The sequence below is a fragment of the Camelus bactrianus genome, chromosome 5 (genome assembly GCF_048773025.1).
Source record: "Camelus bactrianus isolate YW-2024 breed Bactrian camel chromosome 5, ASM4877302v1, whole genome shotgun sequence".
NCBI lineage: Eukaryota > Metazoa > Chordata > Mammalia > Artiodactyla > Camelidae > Camelus > Camelus bactrianus.
Window position 1 is genome coordinate 68,745,448 of NC_133543.1, and position 23,980 is coordinate 68,769,427.

The window sequence follows — 23,980 nt, forward strand, 5'->3', positions numbered from 1 at the left end:
TCTATTTTAGTTAAGTAACTTTTCCTCTATTACTTTTTTGTAAAGGTTTTAAAATCAGGAAAACATGTTGACTTTTAACCATTCTTTTTGGAAAACATGAAAATGAATACACACTTTTTCATTTATGATTTTTTCCTATAAAAAATTATTTATTAAATTAATCTAACATTAGTCCTGCTAGCCAATAATAATATAAAAGTGATGCATATTTTTATGGTGGTAATGGCTGCCATCCATTTTATAAGTCTACAGTTCAATAGTGTATATTCACATTGTTATACAGTCATGTCTCCAGAACTCTTTTCATCTTGCAAAACTGAAACTGTAGCCATTAAACAACTCATTTCCTCCTCCCCTCAGACCCTGGTGACCACCGTTCAACTTTTTGTCTTTATGAATTTGACAACTCTAGGTACTTCACATAAGTATAATCATGTAGTATTTATCTTTTTGTGACTGGCTTATTTCACTTAGCATGATGAAACTTTATACAGTTTCAGCCATGTTATAACATATGTCAGAATTCCTTTCTTTTTTAAGTCTGAATAATATTTCATTTTATGTATACATCACATTTTGTTATCCATTCATCCATCAATGGACACTTTGATTGCATCTATCTTTTGTCTATTAATTCTACTACGAACATGGGTGTACAAATCTCTCTTTGAGACCCTGCTTTCTATTCTTTTGGGTACATACCCAGAAGTGGAATTGCTGGATCATATGGTAATTCTATTTTTAATTCAATTTTATTATGAGTAAAATATGGATACCAAAAGTACTACTTCATGTAGTTCTTGTGAGAATTTGATGAATTAATAAATATAAAATATTATATGAGTAGCTAGTACATAGAAATTATGTTCTCTAACCATAGTGGAATTAAATCAGAAATCAATGACAAAATTAAATTTGAGGAATCAAAAAATGTGAAAATTGAGTAACATATTCCTAAATATTTAATGGATCAAATAAGAAATCACAAAGGATATTAGAAAATACTTTGAGATGAATGAAAATGAAAACATAACATATTAATATTTATTAGATGTAGCTAAAGTAGAACCCATTAGGAAGCTTGTAACTGTAGATGCTTATTTTTAAAAAGAGGATCTCAAACCAGTAACCTTTGTTTCTACCTTAAGACACTGGATAAAGAAAAGCAAACTAAACCTTAAGCAAGAAGAAGACAGGAAATAATAAAGATTAGAGTATAAATAACTAACTAGAAGATAGAAAAATAATAGAAAAAAAGCAATACAATCAAAGATTATTTCTCTAAAAAGATCAATAAAACTGACAAATCTTTAGTTAGTCTGACCAAAGAAAAAAGAGCAGACTCAAATTTTTAAAATCACAAATGAAACAGGGGACATCACTATCAACTTTACAGAAATAAAAAAGTATTATAAGAAAACCCTATCAAAAACTGTATGCCAATAAATAAGACAACTTAAATTAAATGGATAAATTACTAGAAAGAAACTGACTCAAGAAGAAAATCTGAATAGATATATATATAATAGACTGGGTGATTTAAATATAGATATTTACTTCTCACAGTTTTATTGTCTGTAAGTCGAAGATCAAGGTATTGTCACATTTGGTTTATCCTGAAGCCTCTTTCCTTGGCTTGCAGATGCCCATCTTACTGTGTCTTCACATGGCCTATTTTTAGTTTACATGATCTTCTATATTGAAAATCCTGTTAAATCTACAGAAAAACTATAAAACTAATAAACAAGTTCAACAAGATTGCAGGATACAAGATCAATATACAAAAATCAACTGGATTTCTAGATACTAGCAAAGAACCACCTCCCCCTCAAATTAAGAAAAAAATTTCCTTTAAAATAGTATCAAAATAGTCAAATACCTTGGTATAAATTTAAGAAAATACTTGCATATCTTGTACTCTGAAAACTAAGAAACACTCTTAGAAGAAATTCAACATATAAATGAAGGGAAAAATTTCTTATGTTCTTAGATTAGAACACTAAATTTTTTAAGATGATAATACTAACCAACTGATCTACAGATCCAAAACAATTCCTATCAAAAGAAGAACAAAGTTGGAAAATTCATATCTCCTGATTTCAAAACTTACAATAAAGCTATAGTAATTAAGACAGTGTGGTACTGTCACAAAAATAAACATATAGGTCAATCAAATAGAATTGAGAGTCCAGAAACCAACCTAATAAACCCTTACATTTATGGTTAATTCATTTTTGACAAAGATATTCAGAAAATTCAACACAGAAGTAGTACAATTTTCAACAAATACTTCTCAACAAAACTTGGAACAACATCCACATGTAAAAGAATAAAGCTGAACCACTGACTTATATCATACACACAAATTAATTGTAGACCTAATTGTAAAAGCCAAATTTATAAAATTTCTGGAATAACACATAAGAAACATAACAAATGTTCCCTGTTCTTGACTTTGGCAATACTTTCTTATATACAAATCCAAAAATACAAGGAATGATAGAACTAATTGATAAGTTGGACTTGATCAAAACCAAAAGCATTTGTGCTTCTAATGATACTATCAAAAAAGTAAACAGACGACCCACAGAATGGGCAAATATTTGAAAATTATATGCCTGATGGTATATAAAGAAATATATAAATATTACATAAATATGTAAATTATAAAACTCAATAATAAAAAGTTAATCCAATTAAATTGGGCAATGAATCTGACTAGACATTTATCCATAGAAGATATACAAGGGCCTATAAGCACATGAAAAGATGTTCAACATTACTATCCACTAGGGAAATGCAAATGAATGCCATGATACGACAGAATGTCACACCCACTGAGATAGCTATAATAATAAATAATATTAAAATAGATAATAATAGGTGTTGGCAAGGATATGGAGAAATTGGAACCCATATATGTTTCTGATGGAAATGTAAATGGTGTAGCTGCTTTGAAAAACAGTTTGGATATTCTTCCAAATGCTAAACATGGAGTTACCATATGACCCAGCAATTCCATTCTGGCTCATAACCCAGAAAAATACAAACATATGTTCACACAAATATTGTACACAAGTGTTACAGACAAATATTCCAGAGCAGCATACTTCATAATAGTCAAAACTGAAAAACATCTCAAATATTCAACTGATAAATGAATAAACAAATGTGGCATGCCATGTAATAGAATATGTACATGGTATTTCCCAGTGCTGATCTAATTTTATCCTTATATTTCTATCTCTTTACTTTTATAAAAATCTCAGAAAGCATATAGTTCTATGTTTGGCTAACAAATTATATTTTGTTATCAGAAATCCCTATGATTAATCTATTAAATTTGCCAGTTTCTCACCTGCTTGAGTATGTAAGTTTTCTGGAGTTTATAGCCCCACATCCTCTATTTTCCTTATTTATTATAACCCTTTCAAGCATTTTATGTTTTTTTCCTTTTTCTCTGCATTTTATCATGCCCTTTAACATGCATACTCCATATCACTATTTTTATTTTTCCCAATATCAGTTATGCTCTTAATTTATCTTGAATGTAGTTCTGTATTCTACTATCATATTGGGCTTACTTAAATTCCTTGATAGTCTAAAAATGAATCAAAGCAATTTTCTGAGAAGAATTCTGGTACTTCCAATTGGTAATCCTTTGGCTCATCCCTGAATGATGGACCAAGGTGATGTTCCTAGAGTATATTTATGCATTATGGAGAGCTACCCTTTCAAATTTATCATTCCATTATAACAATATTGCTGAGAACATCATTTAATGCACCTGCCTACATTCCCTGATGAGTTCTTCAGTTAAAATTCTCCCTTAGTAATAATAATATAATTTTTTTTCCCTTAACTGTTTGGTTTGAGTGCATCTCAAACATTCTCAATTATACAAATAAAAAGAAAAATGTTCTTTGCTTGGCTGTTTGAAAGTTTAGAAGTAAAAGTGTGACTCAGCATTAGTGAGTGAGTTATCACAGCAAGCATTTGGTATATTCTTGGTTCCATTTTTCTCTCCACAATGTTTATCTTTTCTTATTTCTTTCAACTTTAATTTAGATCTTTTTGCCATATTTTATGTATCCTTGTAAGCTGGCTTAAAACTTTTCTGGAAAAAATTAAAAATATAAATAAATCAAATTTAGAGTGTAAATTAAGCCTGGTTTAAGCATTCTTTAGCTTATTGTTCATATTTTCTGCTTTTATGTACTTTTGCCTTCTGCATATTCTCTCACTGTTTAAAACAGGAACAGAAGAAACCATGATAGGCTTGCTACGTTGCTATCTTGATTTTGAACACTTCTCTGCTGTAAAGGAACATGTTACTACTGTAATCTTGAATTCATGGACACGCTACATTTCTTATATACATGAAATAATTTTTAAATTCAGTGAATTATAACTGACATTTCTATTTGAATGTTTATTTTGTGTCACCATAGTAGTCAAATTTTAAATACATCAGGTTTTTGTAAATATGAAGGAAAGTAGATTTTATATTTTCCAAAATGTTCCGTAAATCTTTTACTTATTCAGAATTTACATGTCATCCTCAAATTATTAAATCTTAAATTTCAAATAGGAGAATTTGAGGCCTATTATCTTATGTTTGAATATGGGGATGCATTTTAAAAACCGTGGTTACTGAAATGAAATTTTCTAAGGATAAATATAAATCAACTTACGCCAAATGTATTATAAAGAAAACATGTTACAGGAGAAATGAGAAAGAACTTATTTCTAACGCAAAAGAGATCCTATCCTGAATACTATGCTTTAAATGCCTTGAGAAGGTACAAATGCATTTTAGAAGCTACTGACTTCAGCGCGATGCTCTGGAGACCTTTTGAACAGGAAAACCATTACTACAGGGTTATGTGACCTGTGTTCCTATTCCAACTGAAGTAGGCCAAAGGTGAAGGGGGACGAGTATGCCTGTACACATGTACCCCTCCAAAAGCACGTACAGGTTAGGACAAAAATAATCTATGACTATGTGAGTTACCTGACAGTGTATTTTTGTTTTAAAATCTGTTTTCTTAAGCTGAGAAAAATAAAGGGAAGAATAAGGTTTTAGAAGAATAAAGGGAAATAAAGACCATTTGCAAAGACCGTCACAGGCCACAGGCACTGGAATACAAATGAGAAGCACTGACGTGTGTGAAGCAGCCACTGCAGGAAGCTTTTCTTTGCTATAATATAGTCTGGAATCAGCTTATCTAATTCCAAGTTAGAATGTACTAATGGTTCATAACAGTTTAAGATTCAGGTGACTCCTCCGGCTTGTGCAGTAGAACTCATGAATAAGAAATTCGCGCCAGTTTCTGTCACCTAACTATAGATGTATGCAGTGAAAGATGCTTTGGTTACTTCTGATCCAACATTATACATTTCTGTGTCATCTGAATAAAGGTGACATTTTGTTCACACATGTAAGGCTTGTACTCAGTGAAGGAGGGTTATATAGTGAAGATTTGCTAAAAGGGTGGAAAAAAAGAAATCAAATCATCTTAATTAATGTTAGTTTTAGAAAATAACCTGAATCTGCTGCTTAACATTAACTGAATATAGGAGCTCAGGCATCTCTGTACATAGTTTTGTGTGCCTTTAATTTTGTCAGACTCAAACCTGCTTTCATACACCTCATCATGTAATCAAAATAAAGGGCACATGTAGGCATGGTAAATAATATTTGGATTTAAATATTCAGTGACAATAGTCTTTCAATCCTACAGTTGAAACTTATTTGCTTTGATGAAAAAGGTTGAATACCAAAGACCTTGCAATGCAAATATACATTTGAAAGTGAAGATCTGTGATCATTTTGTCAAAATGTTTTTTTAACTCATTAGAGATTTTCAGTATTTGACAAATAAAAATGGCATATTATAAAGGAGTATTATACACAGACATAGAAAACAAACTTCATGGTTACCAAGGGGAAGGGATAAATTGGGAGTTTGAGATTTGCAAATACTAACTACTATATATAAAACAGATAAACAACAAGCTTCTACTGTATAGCACAAGAAAAATATTCAATATCTTGTAGTGACCTGTAATGAAAAAGAATATGAAAAGGAATACATGTATGTATATGTATGATTGAAACATTATGCTGTACATTGTAATTGTACAAAACATTGTAAACTGACTATACTTCAATAAAAAAATAAATAAATAAAAATGAAAATGAGTGTTATAGGTCTGTGAAGCCCACACTCCAGAAAAAAAAAATATGTATGTGTATGTGTATATGTGTGTATATATACATACACACACACACAATTTGAATACTCTCATGATGCTATCCCATAGATGTTAGTAAACTGAGGAGAGAAAGTTTCTAAAAGTGCTCAGTGTCTTCAGTTCTCATTCAGTATGGCTAGGTGAACACAAGACCAAAGAGACCTTTTGTAGAAGATAATGGATGAAAAGAAATTGTATGAAATAATTTATATAAGTTCTGGTACTGCAGGAATATACCCGTTAAGGAGAGCGATGTTGTGGAGGAGTAGTTTAACTGCAATTTGTGGAACAACCGTTATAACAGAAGTACATGGGAGGAGGTGGAAAGTTAACAGTTTACTTTGAACAGAGTAAAGTTTTAAGAATGGATTCTAAGGGAATATGTGAGGCAGAAGATGGGATAACATGCCATGAGGGGCTACATAGGGTATTTTAAAACGCAGAGAAAACAGGAGATTGTGATATAGCAGAAGGACAACAAAGATGAAGAGAATTAGAGCAGAAAAATGAATGCTTTGTGACACAGAATAAATGATTCATAAAAGCCAGTGTAGGAGTGCTGGACTGTCCAATAGAAAGGTGAAGCATGTGCCTTAGGCGCCAGCAAAGCAGCTACACCAAAGAGGTGGATAAAGGGCAAATGGAAAAAAAAGAGAGAAAGAGATAAAATTTTTAAAAGAATTTTATATTCCAAAATATAAATAAACAAAGTAACATCAAAGGGGTTTTCGTAAGAAAAAAAAATCAAGTTTTTATGGGCTTTCTTACACACATCATTTATTGTTTGTTTTATTTTTTAAATTTTGAATTCTATGTGGGAAGAGTTAATTTTTTGTGTGCTTAAAGCCTTAAAAACTCATCTGACTCTAATAAGGAAAAAGAAATAGGAAAGAAAAGTGTGGCCATCGGAGATTGAGGTTAGGCACAGACTCTTCTTAAAATGGAATAGCCTTCCACTCAAATTTGGAAGAAAAAAAAAAGTAGTCAGATTATTGCAGAAGAGTCTAGAGGGAATTTAATTCTAAAGAGCAGCATGAAAAAACAAGTGGGAATAAATAAAGACATTAGTGAGGGTCAGAAAGAAAAAAAAGCTATAGATATTAACTAGAAAAGGAATATGAAATTTACCGGCCAGGAAAACCAGGCTGAATGGATTTTAGATAGGGGAACAAAAAGGGTTGGCAAGACAAAGAAATTAGAATCACCAATTTTTTTTTGAAAAATAAACAAAAAGAAAAAACTGAAGGAATCAAACTGCCTGATTTTAAGACTTACTACATAGTGACAGTATCAAGACTGTGCAGCATTAGAGGAAGAATAAGTGCGTAGATCAGTGGAATAGAACAGAGTACCCAGAAAACAGACCCCCGTAAATACACTCTATTGATTTTTACTTTTCTCCATTGAATTGCTTTGGGCCTTTCTCAAAAATCAGATTTTTTGTTTTTGCTTATAAACTTTAATCAAATGGTGTGGAATAACTGGAAATTTATAAAAAAAAAAATTCCTTATCCTAAACCTCACACACACTCTTTCACAAAGGTTGTGCATCCAAAATATACAAAGAACTTTCAACAGAAAATCAACAGTAAGAAAACAATCCAATTAGAAACTGGGCCAGAGAGCATGAACAGATACTTCACCAAGAAGATATTCAGATGGCAGATAAGTACAATTGACCCTTAAAAAACATATGTTTGAACTGCACAGGTCTACTTCTACATGGATTTTTTTTTTTTTTTTGCCATAGATACCTATTACAGTACTACAAAATTTGCAGTTGGTTGAATCTATAGATTCAGAGGGCTGACTATAGAGTTACACATAAATTTTCAACTGAGTAGGAGTTGGCACCCCTAACCCCTGTATAGTTCAAGGGTCAACTTATCTGAAAAGATGTTCAACATCATTAGCCATTAGAGACATGTAAATTAAAACCATGATGAGATACAGCTATAAACCTACCAGAATGGCTAAGATAATAAAAAATACTGATACTACCAAATTCTGACAAGCATGCAGAGAAACTGGATTTCTGATGTATTATTATGGGAATGTAAAATAGTATTGCCTTTCAGGAAAATGGTCTGTCAGTTTTTAATCAAGTTAAATATATACTTATGATACAACCCAGCAATTGTACTCTTGGACATGTATCTTAGTGAAATAAAGACTTATGTTCACACAAATATCTGTACATGAATGCTCACTGCAGCTTTATCTGTACTATCTCCAAAATGGAAACAAAATGTCCTGCAAGGAGTGAATAGATCAACTGTCATTTAGCCATACAATGGACTACTATTTAACAATAAAAAGAAATTAACTACTAATACACAAAATAGTTAAATGAATCTCAAAGGCATTTCATTGAATGAAGAAGAGCCAATTTCAGATGGTCACATACTGTATGAGTCAATTTATATAACAATTTTGAAATTACAATTATAGTAATGGAATCAGTGGTTGCCAGGGGTTAGAATTGAGGGAAGAGTGTGATCATTAAGGGGTAATATGAGGGAGTTTCTTTGTGGTGATGGAACAGTCTGTATCCCAATTATGTAGAGTTACATTGGTTACTCTATTTTACACATGATAAACTATCATAGAACTACACACACACACACTACACACACACACACACACACACACACACACGCACGCACACACACACAAATGCAGGTAGAAGTTGGTGAAATTTGACTAAGTGAAATTTGACTAAGCTTCAGTTAATAATACTGCACCAATGTCAGTTTCCTAGTTCTGATAATATACAATGATTGGATACTTTCATTGGAGGAATCTGGATGAAGAGTACATGAAAATGATTTCATTTTTCAATTTATTTTGAGTATTAAACTAATTCAAAATTAAAAGGTATAAAAAAGTAATAGGGATCACCTAAAATTACTGAGCAGAGAAGTAGCCTAAAATTACTCCAATAAATTTCTCCAACAACAACAACAATTTCTCCAACAACAATCTATTTGTAAAAATTGAGACAAGAACCCAGACTCCATTTTCCCCTAGGAATGATCATAAAAGTCTATTTTAATACCTATGGCATGAATTCTCTAATATAATAGTTAAAATATATATAAATAATATAGTTAAAAGTATAATGCTATATTCACATTCACAAAGAGGTGTTATAAGAGGAATAATGGATTAGAAAGAAAGTGTATTGTTTGCAAAACATTTGCCATTATTCTTCCCCTTAAAGGCACACTTTTGTGTAGTCACTTCCTACACTGACTCTGGTGTTGGCCATCACTTTGATCAATGGAACTGTTACAAGCAGAGTCTTGAACTCTTACGCATTAGGGCTTGCTCTCTCTTACTGCTGGAATCCTTTTTGCTACAACAGAGAGAAGTTCAGGCAATCCTGCTGGGGGATGAAAGAACACAAGAAGAGTGGCCCCAGCTGCCCCAGCTGTAGCTTCAGACTTGTAAGTCAGTCCATTTTAAACCATCCAGCCCCAGGCAAGCCAGCCCAGAACAGAATAACCACCCAGCCAATACCCAGAAAAAAAAAAATGTGTGTGTGTGTGTTTGTTTATTTATTTAACTGATGGATTTGGTTGTGGGAAGTTTAGAAAGTTCTATTTTGATTGCTTTGATCAGTGAAATAAATATCCAAGTCATGAACTTGGAGGAAAAAGGAGTAGGAAGGGTGTTAGGGATTTAAAAAAAGAGGGGAAAGGGAGGAAATATTCATTTCATATGACAGGAAGTTAATTGACAGAGGAAATGCAGTAAGATTCAACTTGCAAATTGAGGCTATGAATATAAAGTGAGACCAATTAGCATGATTCCGTGTGTGTGTGTGTGTGTGTGTGTGTGTGTGTGTGTGTTTCTTATCCATGTTCAGCTGAACAGGCTGAGAAATTGGTTTAAACAGAACTGGGGTGTTGACAGGAAAGAAATGTGGAGGAAGAGAGGACCAAGGGAATCGAACCTGTGTGGGAAGGACAGACCACTGCGATGGACCTTGGATTTCACTCTGGATAAGAAGGGAGAAACAGGAAAGCTGTCATCAGGGAAAGAGAAAAAACAGTGGAGACAATGAATTGCCAATATCACTGTAATCAAAGAATTGTTGGAATGGGTGGTACTAGAGAATACAAGCCAGGGAGAGGAGAAGACAGTATTCACAAAGCAGAAAACCTAAAACAGAGATTTGAAAGTTGTCATAAGTTAAGAAACTGGAAGTCTGAGATGTGAGATCAGTTTTCTGCTTGGATATTGATATTGCACTCAGTGAACACAGTAAGGCATGTGCTAAATTGCAAACCTGATGGGGATGACCAGGACGTCATATGGCTGTCCAATGAAGGAGTGGCTAATGGTACGGTCTTGAAGCATGTGCTTCTGTTGTTTGGGAGGAGGTGGGAGGAAAGTGATCTAGAAGTGACAATGAAGAGCATGGATGGAACATAAACCATTCATTTATATATTAATTTAAAACATGTTTATTACTTTCCCAGTATGTTCCAAGCTGTTTGAGTACTGGGAACATATAAGTGAGCAAACCTCCATACCCAGTGGTAAGGGAAATTAGTGTCAGTATCCTAGGCAAATTTAACTTTTGCTATTTTAAATATATATACATATACATACATATATAAATTAATATATTATAAATGTATATAGAACTCAAACATTTTATATGTGTAACTCAAAGACTGGGTCTAATGATTACCACTAATAATGAGCTGTAAATTTTTTGTAAAGAATTAAAGAGAGGGAGATACAGACTCCATTAAAAAAGGGACCCCATCTCCTCAAGGGAGATCAGTTTAAGATAAACAAGAACAGTGAAGAAGTAGAGGATATAAAATATTTTGCTGATGACAGGCACTGAATTCCAAATCATACAGTGGAAGGGAGATCAGAGGTGAGCAAGAGATCAGAGCTGACTGGTGGATATATGGACAATATCTAGGATCTAATGGTTGGTTTTATTGTGGTGACCCAAATAAGCAAGGCTCTTAGTCACATGGGATTAATCCTAATAGCTTTTTAAGGGAAGGTGAACAATCAATTCCAATTTGGGGATTGGGTTCTTAGGTAGATTTCAGTGGTAAGAATATGAACATAAATAATAAGAGCCATGATAATAAAGAAGTAATTTATTGTTGGAGATATCACTGAAAGCCTCAAGTCTAAGACATCCTAGCCTGCTTAGATATGAGTAGGAGGAAATGAGAGCGAGGAATAGAGGTGGCTACATAAATAATTACCACATGTTTGCTAGTTAATATTTTTTGTGTAAGAGACTTATTATTCATAATGAATATTAAGCATGTAGGCAGCATCTTCAAGGTGCAGACATGTAATTTACTGTTACAGCTTTGCATATACCTATGATATATTAATTTATATTTGTGTAATAGTGAAGCAAAGTTCAAAGTGAAGTTAAATTTATTCTGGGGATACTGCCATAAATATTCTCTAGAAAGTACATTTAATTTGTCACATGATAACTATAGAAATAGATAATGAAATTAATTATATAACACCTCTAAAATTGGAAGCATCAGATCCTTTTAAAAACTTGTCAGACATCAGGGCAAAGATAATCAAGAAAAAAAAAAATAAAGTCAAATGCCCACTTTCTTTTACAGCAGCTATAGCTTTCATATAAAGATATATTTTGTGTCTCTCATCTAAAACATTGCACATTTTAAAATTTATATTTAGATAATTAACATAAATTTCTAACAGTAACTTTAAGTTTTAAATTTATGGGTAAGAAATTTTACTTGGAAACGTAGTCAGACAATAACACATAAATCAACTATAATTAACTCATCTGATATTTTTAAGATTGATTTTTAAATGTCTGCATTACTTAGCATAAGTAAATACAAGTTTTGGATCCCTTTGAATCTGTCTGTATACTTAGGAAATCTAATATAGGTATGGATTCTTCTAGCCAGAAGTAAAAAAAAAACGTAAGCAGGGTGGTATACAACACATCTTAGTATAATTACTTCTATTTGTTATTACTGAATAGCATTTTAGATTGTTTCTTGCTAATGCATATTATTTTAAAATTCATCATATTCTTCCTTGTGCAAAGCAAAAAACAAACTGACACCATAACCCCAAACCAAACTGAAATAGAACCATAGCAGGAAATTTCACTCTTCATGTGAAAACTACTCTAAACTATCTTAATGGGATCATTTGTGCATGATGGATACCTACAGGCTACTAATAAAACCCAAATACCATTGAAAAAAAGCATCTTTGTAAAGATGAGAAGACTCAGCACCATTTTTAATGTCCACCTCATTGGTAGCTTATTACCCCGAAGGCTCTATTTCTTTCTAAGAGTAGAGAACTAGCATGCACTCATGGCATCTCAGAAAGTCAGTCACCCTCAGTGACAGTTGCTTGACATCTCTAAAGGTAAGGAATTAATCTTTTGATCAATGGTGAGGTCAGAGAGTTGTCTAGTAATTTATAAGGTGTGGAAACCAGCAATACCTTCTTCTACACTGTAATCTGCACTAGGGCTGTGGTTGTTATGCAGTTCAGTGCTGTATCCTCAACTCCGGAGATATGAGTTGCTGAATAACTGGTAAAAATTGAGTAAATGAATAATCAATTTTTGTTACAAAACTATTTTTAATAATTTCATAGTCAAATCTAGTAAGTGACTGAAGAGATCATGGGCCAAATGAGAAAGGATGACTTTTCTAGAAGGTGAAATTCTGCTAGAGGTAATGTTCCTGCAGGATCCACTCCAGGTTGTGAGGGGATCAGAGGCCAGACCAGGGAGTAAAACTTTCATGCTCCTTGACTAAAGAAGGTCTGGTTCATTTCCTACCCAGGACAGACATTAACAAGTTAAGTTCTGCTCTTATTGATATATGTTAGGATTTTGTACAAACTCACACCAGATACTATGAAGAAACAATATTAGCTTCTCTATGGAAATTTTATTTCCTGGTATTTCATTTAAGAGAACAAATTCAATTTTATTGTCTAAACAGGAGGTATTTTGCATCTAACAACATAGTTTTATATAAGAAAGTAGTTTAATTCTACCTACATTTGTATTGTTTGCTATTTTTATATCAACCAGTTTACATCTTTTATTTTGATTTGATGCACTTGGACATTCACTTCATTTCAATAAAAACTGAATCAAATCTTAGCGTTTTCTTTAAGTGAAAAACATTTCAGTAATTCCAAAACAATGTTTCAGGAGCATTACTTCATTTTTGCTGCCTCAAATAAATGGTTTTGAAACAAGTTGGGGTTTGGAGTCATATATAAAGTTTATATATATATAAACTTTGAGTTTTATATATATATATAAAAAGTATAAATAAGTAAATAAATAAATATAATTTTGATTAGATGGTATTTAAAATATGAGATACTCAAATATTTATGTCACTCTAAAATTAATTTAGAGTTGCACATTTAAGCACACTACTTTAATACTTCATAAACATTTTGGTATATACACACAAACACACATACTATATATCAAAACTTAAAAAAAAACAAAAGTACATGCAATTTTAGGCTTTTACCTCATGTGTACTATGCCCATATATTCATTTTAACATGTATTAATGAAGAAACACATTGAATTCTCTTAGTCATTATCATCGAAGGATAAGACTCATCTATTGACCAGATTCTTTTTTTGGGGGGAGGGGGTAGAAGAGTACTGCATCTTTTTATATGTTAATGTGCTTGCTTTGATTGATGCTAATAATAATGTATCATGTTGCAAAATATATATATTCATTCTTATTAGAATATCTTTAAGTTTCACCGATACTCATTCAATTACTTATATGATTCAGTTTAGTTTGTGAGATAACAAACAGAAAGTGTACCTTATTTAGTGTAAGTGAGATACAAATTATAACATTTATATCAAATAGTATGTGTTTTATAAATGTAAAGAGCTAAATATTAAATTCTTAATGACATCTATCTCTTATTGATCAATTCATATATATTGATGCAAAAGAATGTTCACATCAAGTTTATCACAGTGAACACGGTTGCTTGAAGCATTCTTGATGCATACAAACAAAACCATACTGGTTGTGAGAGAGCTTGATTTTTCAATGTATAACTTGCTAAATGAAATTTGAACTTTAGTTTTAATATATTTTTCTTCATAAATCGATATTTCTTTAATAGTGCTTAGTAATTGTGCACTGTTTGGGGAGGAAAATGACTGAAAATAATATGTTATTGTCTTTTTTATAGTTTTTGTGCTTATCTATGTATTTCTATTCAATAATACTTAGCTATCTCTTAAAGCCTATATTTCAAGAGGGAATTATTCATTTGAATATAAATGAAAATCCAAGAAGATGTAGTAACTGATTTATTTTCCATGGAACAGGATAAAGTGATCATAAGAGGTCAATTTTAGAATGTTACCCTTTCTTTTAATGTAACATAATTATGTTTAAAGCCTTGCTTTATTAGACTACTAATATATACCTTGGGTGTCTTTTCAAGTACAAGAAGGCAACCTGGGGGTTTTTACAATATGAGACAGGTATTAATGCACCAATAACCCATGCCCTTGAGTCTTAATACTTCTTCTTACATTATTATGATTTAAAACCATTAATATTTTACAATATGTCTTTCATCTCTAACATATCCAGTTTTGCATATGTATCATAAAGAACCTAGATATATATTAACAAAATACAGTATAAACACTACACTCCCTTTTTGTAACTTATTTGATACTATTTCATTATTACTAACTTTGTAATAAAGAAATACATTTCTCCCAATTTAGAGCCCACCCTGGTGCGTTATTTGATCAAAAGAAAGTAATAGTACATACTATTAAAAGAAGATAACTCACCATAAGAGAATCTTAATATTTTACATTTCCTTTTTCTTAATTTTAATGGCTCCCTTTATCTCTAACCTGTTTCTCTCATCTCATCCAGTCTGGGGATTATGATTGCCCAATTAATTATTAAATTACTCAGAAGAGCTTGGAATGTTCTTCTCCTGGATATCTTCTTGGCTCATTGCCTCACATACCTCAGATTGCCCAAATGGCAACTTTACAGTGAGAATTTCTCAGAGTATCCTGTTTAAAATTGCAGTTCCTTCCAATGCCCACTATTCCTTTCCACCTTTCATATTTTTTCCTCTACCAAATGTAACACCTGCAAATACTTTAAATATTCATTATTGTTTTTTAATTTGACTTATTTTCTGCCTTTCATCAGAATGCCAAATACATGAATATAGGAGTTTTTGTCTATTCCGTTAACTGATAGAGCATAGTGACTAGAACAATGTACATAACACATGTCCAATGCATATTTGTTGGATCTATAAACAATTTTTTGAAAAAAAAAACAAAATTAAAAGGTCAACCACATGGAGGGTACTATTTTGTATCCTATCAGCTTGACTGCAATCAGTAAAACTGATCTTCATCAGTAAGTATACTCAATGCTACTATGAAATAGAGGTTCTCAGTGGTTTTTTATTGTTTGAATGAAATCGTTATTATTGAATCAGCCTCCAACTAAATGGAAACACTAATATATTGCAGTTGCATTTTTACAGCTACTTTTATGGGCATTAACTTCCATGCAAACCAATTATTTGATTTACAGATATTGCTAATGGAAAATAGGAGGCCCTAGAATCCAAGAGTATTGCAACAGACATTAAGGATGGGAAGTGAGTCAGGGCAAGGGAAAAAAGCAGTTAAATAGCCATGTAATATCAGCACAGAATTTCTATCACAACCCTAACCAAATAATTTTGATAATATTATGGGGCTTATGGTAGTTGCCTTATAAATATGTCATGAGGAAAAAACATATCACCTGAAAAATATTCACAGGGTGCCTATATTGGACTGGGCAGATTAAAGTACTACATCAAATAGACTGGGGATATAATTTCTCAAATAAAATAGAAATTTATTTTCTTCTTGCTGACAAGTCCAGAGAATATTGCAGGCTACCTGGAGATAGTGAATAGAGGTGGCTTTACAACAAGCAGGCTGATAATCACACTAATTTTCAGTGACTGGCTTCTGAGATTAGTCTGGTCACTGTCATTTATATCCCATTCCACCACAAGGGAGAAAACAGAGAAATGGTACCTATCATCTCAACTTAGGTTCTGTTGTAGAGAACTTAGTGACATAACCACACTTAATTAAAAGGGAGGCTGAGAAACACCGCTTAGATAGACAGCCAGGTGTCCAGTTCATATGGAACAAGGAGAGAGTGGATTTTGATGAAAAGCTAGCAGTCTCTGGCACAGTTTGGCCTTTTGCCCACCAAATATCTGTGCCATCCTTCCTTTTGCATGCGGAGTATTCACTGACACTCCCCCTCAAAGGAAGACAACACAACCCCACTCGTTCACTGCATGTATCTCACAGTCCACAACCTCTGCATGACACACAATCTGCTCCACTGGGTTCAGAGGTTTCTCTTGTGTTCCAGTGACCAGCCAAATAGATGACAAGTATTTTGCCTCCCCCACCATCACAAACACAATGTATAATGGTGAAGGAAGACAGAATAATTGCAATACAAACTCCTGTACAGAAAGGAGGAAAAATGGGAGATACATAAGAATCACTGGTCCAAAGAGTGATAGAAACTTGGGCAGGCATCATAAGGAACTTTGCCATGGCACTGAAGAAAGCCTGTGATTGAATCATGCATCTCTAGCTAAGAAGAGCTCCTCTGCTTAATGTTCTCTGTGGCCTCTGGCTTTGTTCCATGGCCAAGGTTCTTTTTTGTCCATTTTCCTCTATGACCACCTCTATCTGATGTGGGCTCTGTTTTCTGTGACTTCACTGGCAGTTCACTTTCTTTGGACGCAAGTTCAGGGTCCTGAGGACTATTTAATAGTTTGAAGAGTCAAGGGAGGGGGGGGTTAAGGATAGAGTCATAATTTCCTTGTTAACACAGTTCTCTCAAAAACTAGGTAGGTTTCTGATATATTTGTTTCCAGTCAACGGAATGCAGCAGTAATCACAAATTACTTTTCCAAACATAGTTCTTAAATCTACTTTATTTTTCCCTCTCAACATAATCTTGAGGTCATCTGAAACAACACACTTACTATAAAGGCAGCAGATTTACTTCCCACTGTTTGGGGTCCAGAAGTTGAATTCTACAAAGCCTCCTGTTTCCCTCTTTGTTACAAATACTCAATTGTTGCCTGTGTAATAGCTTCTTCAAAGCAGTGGGCGCAGCTACACTTGGTAACATTTTGCCTGTTCCCAATCTCTTCCCCTCAAACTACAAGCTAAGCACAAACAAGGTCTGCTCTCCAACAAATGACACTGTGGTGTAGGCATGCATCCAAATATCCAGCTACCGTGGAAGAAAAGCATCCAGGAGTCAACCAGAACATCTTTTATCTGATATTATAAATTATAGATGCACCGCATATTCTGTTTCAAAATTGCTGCATTTTTAAATTACTTGTAATCTCATTGAGGGCAGTAATGGAGTCTTATCTAATGTCTATAACAGTCCAACACTGAAAATTCATTTGATGAATACTTCATGAGTACTTATTGACAATCTTATGCTTTAAAGAAACATAATTTTTTTATAGTTGATTGAGATATTTTCTGATTTTCCTATCCCATTCTCATCACTTTATAGATTTATGTAGGATAAGACAATTAAATAAATAAACTATAGTTCAAGTGTGGATGGAAGCAAGGAGAGCACTTTCCTCATATGTATATGTTGATTTTCCCTTTATCATTCATGTAACCAAAATGCCATGTGTCAAGCATTCTCCACCTAGGATACAATGGCGTGTGTGTGTGTGTGTGTGTGTGTGCGTGTGCGTGTGTGTGTGTATGTGTTCAAGTGAGTAGGTGTGATTTAAGATTGATTTTTAAAGAATATATTTGAAAGTTTAAGGTAGCAATCAATGATTACAAATTAAAACATATAAATTTCTACTTTTTATAAATGATCATTCAAAATATCACTGAAGTACTACGTTTAATTATTCATTGAAACTTTGTAGAGTATCACAGGTATTATTCAGAGATTCTTATTAGCATTTACTCAACATGGCTCTTGATCTAGATTTTTTACATTAATTACTATTTCCAGGTATCCAACCTTCTGGTAAGGAGCTAATTAGAAGGTCTTAGCAGGTAATGCCCAGTTCAGGAAGAGCTGCAGGGCTGGGGATATGACACCAACTAAAAATATTCAAGGCTGAGCCAGGAGTTCAAAGGGAATAGCAGGCTGTAAATATAAAAAAAAATAATATATTCTAAATTCCTCCTTCTCTGGTGAACACCAGGATCTATCAATATTTTTTTTTAAATTCAGACTATGTGGTATCAACATAAGAGGATATGACCCAGCATTGCCCAGCTTCTACCAGCATCAAGTTACTAAAGCAAATAACCTCTCCCTTTAAGTCACCAAGCTAGTTTCAATAATCTATGGAATTGTCAAGCAAGACACTAGTTTTAGACATATCTACATAGTAAGGATTCATGAATAATTGTAAATTACAGTTCAGTGCTTTGATGATGACTCAGAAAGTTCTAGCAACTGACACTATACAATCAATTTCTCCCTTATTTGTCAGTATCTGTCCACTACTTTCCCTTCAAAGTTGGTATAATTTGTCTTTGATGATAAAGGTGAGTTCTTGACATTGATGGGAAATTTGAAATATAAAAATTTTTAGCACTGATCAAAAGCAATTTTGATTTGTTAAGTCAATACCTACTGGACCTCAATTAGAAAAGAGTACCTGGATTATCAAGATTGTGGCAAAAAGCTGTCAAGTCATAGTGTCTGAAATTGTTCTAAGTACAGCTGAGTCTACCGGGAATCTGTTTTGTTTTGTTTTATTATTTTTTTTTTTTTTTAGTTTGGTTTAAACACTCTGAATGACTAAGACATTTAAAGATACATCATATTTTAGAATGGGCCATTGTCTTCTATTAAAATCCTCATCCAAACTAAAGGGATAAAAATTAAAATTGGATACTAGTGTTAAAATTTCAGTTATATAAGATTAATACATCCTAGAGATTAACTGTACAACACAGTGCCTACAGGTAACAACAGTGTTTGCAGTTCACAGCAGCACTATTTACAATAGCCAAGACATTGAAACAATTTAAATGTCCACCCACAGATGACTAGATAAAGCAGCTGTGGTATATTTACACAATGGAATACTACTCAGCCATAAAAAGTAATAAAATAATGTCATTTGCAGCAACATGGATGGACCTGGAGACTGTCCTTCTAAGTAAAGTAAGCCAGAAAGAGAAAGAAAAATACCCTATGACAGCACTTATATGTGGAATCTAAAAAAAGACAAATGAATTTATTTATAAAACAGAAATAGACTCACAGACACAGAAAACAAACTTATGACTACCAGAGGGAAAGAGGGTGGGAAGACATTAACTGGGAGTTCAAGATTTGCATATACTAACTGATATATATATAGAATAGATAAACAACAAGTTCATACTGTATAGCACAATGAACTATATTCAGTATCTTATGTAACCTATAGTGGAAAAGAATTTGAAAAAGAATATATGTTTGTTCATGTGTGACTGAAGCATTGTGCCCTACATCATAAATTGACACACTGTAACTGACTATACTTCAATAAAAAATATACAAAAAAACCAATACAGTTAAAAAATTTTTAAAAACTCCACAAACGTCAATACTGTTTGTATACTTAAAAATTTGCAAAGAAGCTAGATCTTATATTGAATGTTTTTACAAAAATAATTATAATAAAGAGGGCTGGAGGAAACTCAAAAGTGATAGATATGTTCACTTCATAGATTGTGATGGTTTCACAGGTATATATTTATCACCAAATTCATCAAGTTGTATACACTAAACAGGCACAGCTTTTTATATGCCAACCAATATCTCAATAAAATGATTTTTTTATTCAAGTAATCCATTATAATAAACATTTATAAAATCTGTATAATATAGAAACAATAAATTAAGAATTGAATGATTATTTCAGACAACCAAATGGTACCCATAAGACTACATATCTTAAATTGTCACTAGTTCAGATAGAAACAGGTTTCAAATGTATCATTTAGAAGTAGATTTTCTCATACAGAAGATGCCAAACATTATTTAGCTGTTATCTTTGTAACTCAGGTGGACTATACTCTGTATCTATTAATGCTCTGTATCTCTCAAGGTCTGGACAAGAGACAGAACTCGCACTTAATGTTTTAATAGCAAGAACTGAATGTATGGGATTGTTAACTATGTATGAAGTTGTTAACCAGATAACTACAAAACGGAAAAAGAGAACATTATATATCATGGAGTAAGGCACTGCAGGAGAGAGCTACCACCCATAGGGCTGAGTGAACAAAGGGACTGGGATGGAATTTTTGAAATTTAGAACCTTGAAGGGAAGCACTGCAGAGCTGAACCTCAGCCCTCTGAAGAGGGGGCATGTGACTGCTGGTATAGGTGTTCCTCATCTTAGAAAAGGGGCCATACAGAGCTGGGAATACAGAGCTGGGAATACAGACCTCGAAAAGGGGGTGCCTCTTTGCTGGAGTTAATGTTTCATGATAGTATAATGCAGCTGTTTCTGCAAGGACTGGAAAACCTGTCAACTGGATTCGCCTGCTGTGTTGAGAACGCACTGCTGTTGCTGAGATGAAGTGTTGCTAGGGTAAGGCTCACTGGAACTACAAGTCCAGAAGAAGCCCACAGGAAGGAGACAGAAAGACACAGGTCTCCTCTATCTCCTCCAGCCTTGAAGTCTACAAGCACCCACTATCATCAAAGTGTAACAGACAGTCAGCTGGCAAAGCAAAAATGTGGTTTGCAAAGTTCCACTTCCAGCATCACAAAAATGAAGGGTGAGTTTGGTGCTGTCAGAAAACAGCATAATACCTGGTACACGGCCCTAGGAGATAATTAACCTACACACAGGACAGAGCATATACTCTCAACGAATGTTCCCTGTTGACTTTTTGGCAAGCACCTCACTTGCCCTCTCTTCGAAATATATTACCCATGATTCAAGGAAGAATGGGGAAAATTTGTTCAATGTACCTGTTTTACCCATGGCCCCAAAACAATAGCATCCACCTTTAACATGAGTTCATATTCCTCTTATGAAATAAATGACAATGGCTTAGCAACAATTGTTTACCTAAATTTTTAAGAGCTGTTACCATTTATATACGGAATCTAGGCATTGGTTTAATAATTCAAGTGACTAGAAGTCTGACTGATGATTTTTATTCCCTTAGCTAACCAAAGCAATCAGGGTATTTGATACTAGCATTTTTTATCTTATTTGTATACCTAACAGGATGGAATAATTACCCAAAAATACATAGATGACAGGTATTTTGACACTGAAAACATAATAGAGATGTCTGTCTTGAATTAAGATCAAAACATGAAACTTCTATGTCCGTATAATATTGTACAGGACTTTGCAGACAGTAATTGCATTAGTTCTTACAATCTGTAAATTGCCAAGAAGCATTTAATTTGAGAAATGTTATAATACATCAAAATTAAGCACAAAGGAAATACTTATTTCTGTCATATTCCTGTCTATTAAATTGTTAGTTGATAATCCAGAGAGATAGCAGTCCTGTGGAAGCAAGAACTAAAAACCTCTCTTTAAAGTATTTGTTTCAATCTTGCTTAAAACAAACAGCTTTCCAATGAAGCAATTCTAATCTTATTATACGGGCTTGATTTTGAGACCTACATTTAGAAAGGACTCTTTATATCAACAAAGATTAATGGAGTTAGAAATGGTTTCAGAGATTATTTAAGTAGCTCTCTATAATTTTATCAATTAACATTTTTTAATTTTTTTTAATTGAGGGAAAAAAAAACACTGCCTATGTATATTTATCAACATTGAGTATCAATAATGTTTAAAGTACTTCTTACCTGTTAACATCCCAGATTTTGCTAGTTGTATCCAGTGAGGAAGAAGCCACAAAGTCACCACAGGAGTGCCAGGTGCAGGACCATACTGCATGGGTGTGTCCTTCAAAGGTCGAAATGCAACTGCCTTTAAATAGGTCCCATAATTTAACTGTAGTGTCACCACTTGCAGTAGCCAATTTGTTGCCACTATTTGCAAGAACACAAAAAGGAAATTTGTTATAAATATATCATTTATGACTTGTTTTTATGAATGGTTGTATTCTTGAGTAATGCATGTGTGTTTGTCTGAGTTATTTTTACTTTTAATAGCATATCTAAATGCCTGAATCTAATTATCTTATTTGAGACTACACAATTTGATACTTACTTATATTGTTTAGTATTTTAAAGTTGATAAGAGAAAGTGCTGTTGCACACTTTCGAGATTAATTCGTCTATATTCTTCTAGATTAATTCAGTACTTTAAGCATATGTTGGGTTCAGGGGTATATGTTAAGGTTCTGTGAGTGATGTAGCCTCAACAATGAAAATTTAGACATGGGCTAAGACAATTTCAAAAACCTAATACAAAACCGTGAGTCAGCATTGCTTATGTTTGGATTAATTAAATGCTGCTGGAGTGCAGTTTGGATGAAGGAAGAAGTGAATCAGGAATGAGGGGGCTTTGGAGCTAGATCTTGAGAGATGGAAGATTTTGAAGTGCTGGGTGGCGGAACATGAGTCATTAGCAGATGATTTAAAAAGCAGTGGCTTTCAAGTGGTGGACACAAAAGCTAGTTTAAGAAATGAGTGGGTGTCAGTGATGTGAATAGAAACATCTAGGTTTTTTTGGTAAAATATCAACTGCAAGAAACTTTAAATTCCATCATCTTCTCCTCATCCTTTGGCATTGTTTGCTACTTCTACGTGTTCTCACAGTAACTTTTCTCTGGCTAAATATAACAAACTGCTTATTTGCCTCCTTCCCTGTGTTTTTGATGGGGAACTGTCTCCTCTCTTCTGTTTCCACAGCATCACACATTATGATTAACCAGTTGAAGTTCTTATTAAATGAATGAGTGAAAAGTTATGCTACAAATGAAGAAAAGAAGTGCTCAATATTTCTAAGAAAGGAAATGGCACTTGGATCAAGACCAGTGTTTTGCTTGCTTTTATTTGCTTATCTCTGTCCTGAGAGAATTAAAACTTTTATGTGCAGAGGAGCAACAACTACTGAAGAGGGACAGCTTACAGGTGCTGCCGGAAAGGTGAATTATAGGGTGAGGAGATTCTTATTAAATTTGTTAAAGGATATTTATTTAATTTTTCAAATTAGCAGAGTTAAGAATTACTTAAAAAGTCCTCTATGAAGGCAGTCCTTCACTAATAAGTAGATACTAAAAACTGTCCTTTGCTTGGCAGCTGTTGTTTATTTGTACATATGTTTGCCATTCAAAATTTTACTTTTTAGTGTTATAAACTGAACATTTGGCTAAAAATATCCAAGCAAACATAATTATCAGAAATAATTTAGCCATGCCTTTTTTTTCCTCAAATCAGTGTTTCTGGAGGCCTAGCATGTTATTGTGGACATAAGTCTTACTCTAGGATAAGATTTACTATGGTATATTTCTTCCTGTGACTGAAAAACCCCTTCAGATAAGTCTGTATGCTTCACTCTTGCTTTAACCATGTGACAAGAAAAACAAAAATCACAGAGGAACTACTACAACTTGAATAATGTACCTGTAAGTAGCTTCACATGTGCCATAGATTGA

At 33.2% G+C, this 23,980-nt stretch overlaps 1 protein-coding gene across 1 annotated transcript in view; it reads right to left on the reverse strand.

The window, feature by feature from the left end:
* Window positions 1-23,980, reverse strand: part of SPAG16 (sperm associated antigen 16) — a 777,122-nt gene that overhangs the window by 336,967 nt on the left and 416,175 nt on the right. The window contains exon 12 of the mRNA XM_010960056.3: window positions 22,224-22,409. Coding sequence (XP_010958358.3) covers window positions 22,224-22,409 — 186 coding nt within the window. The remainder of the gene's footprint in view (window positions 1-22,223; window positions 22,410-23,980) is intronic.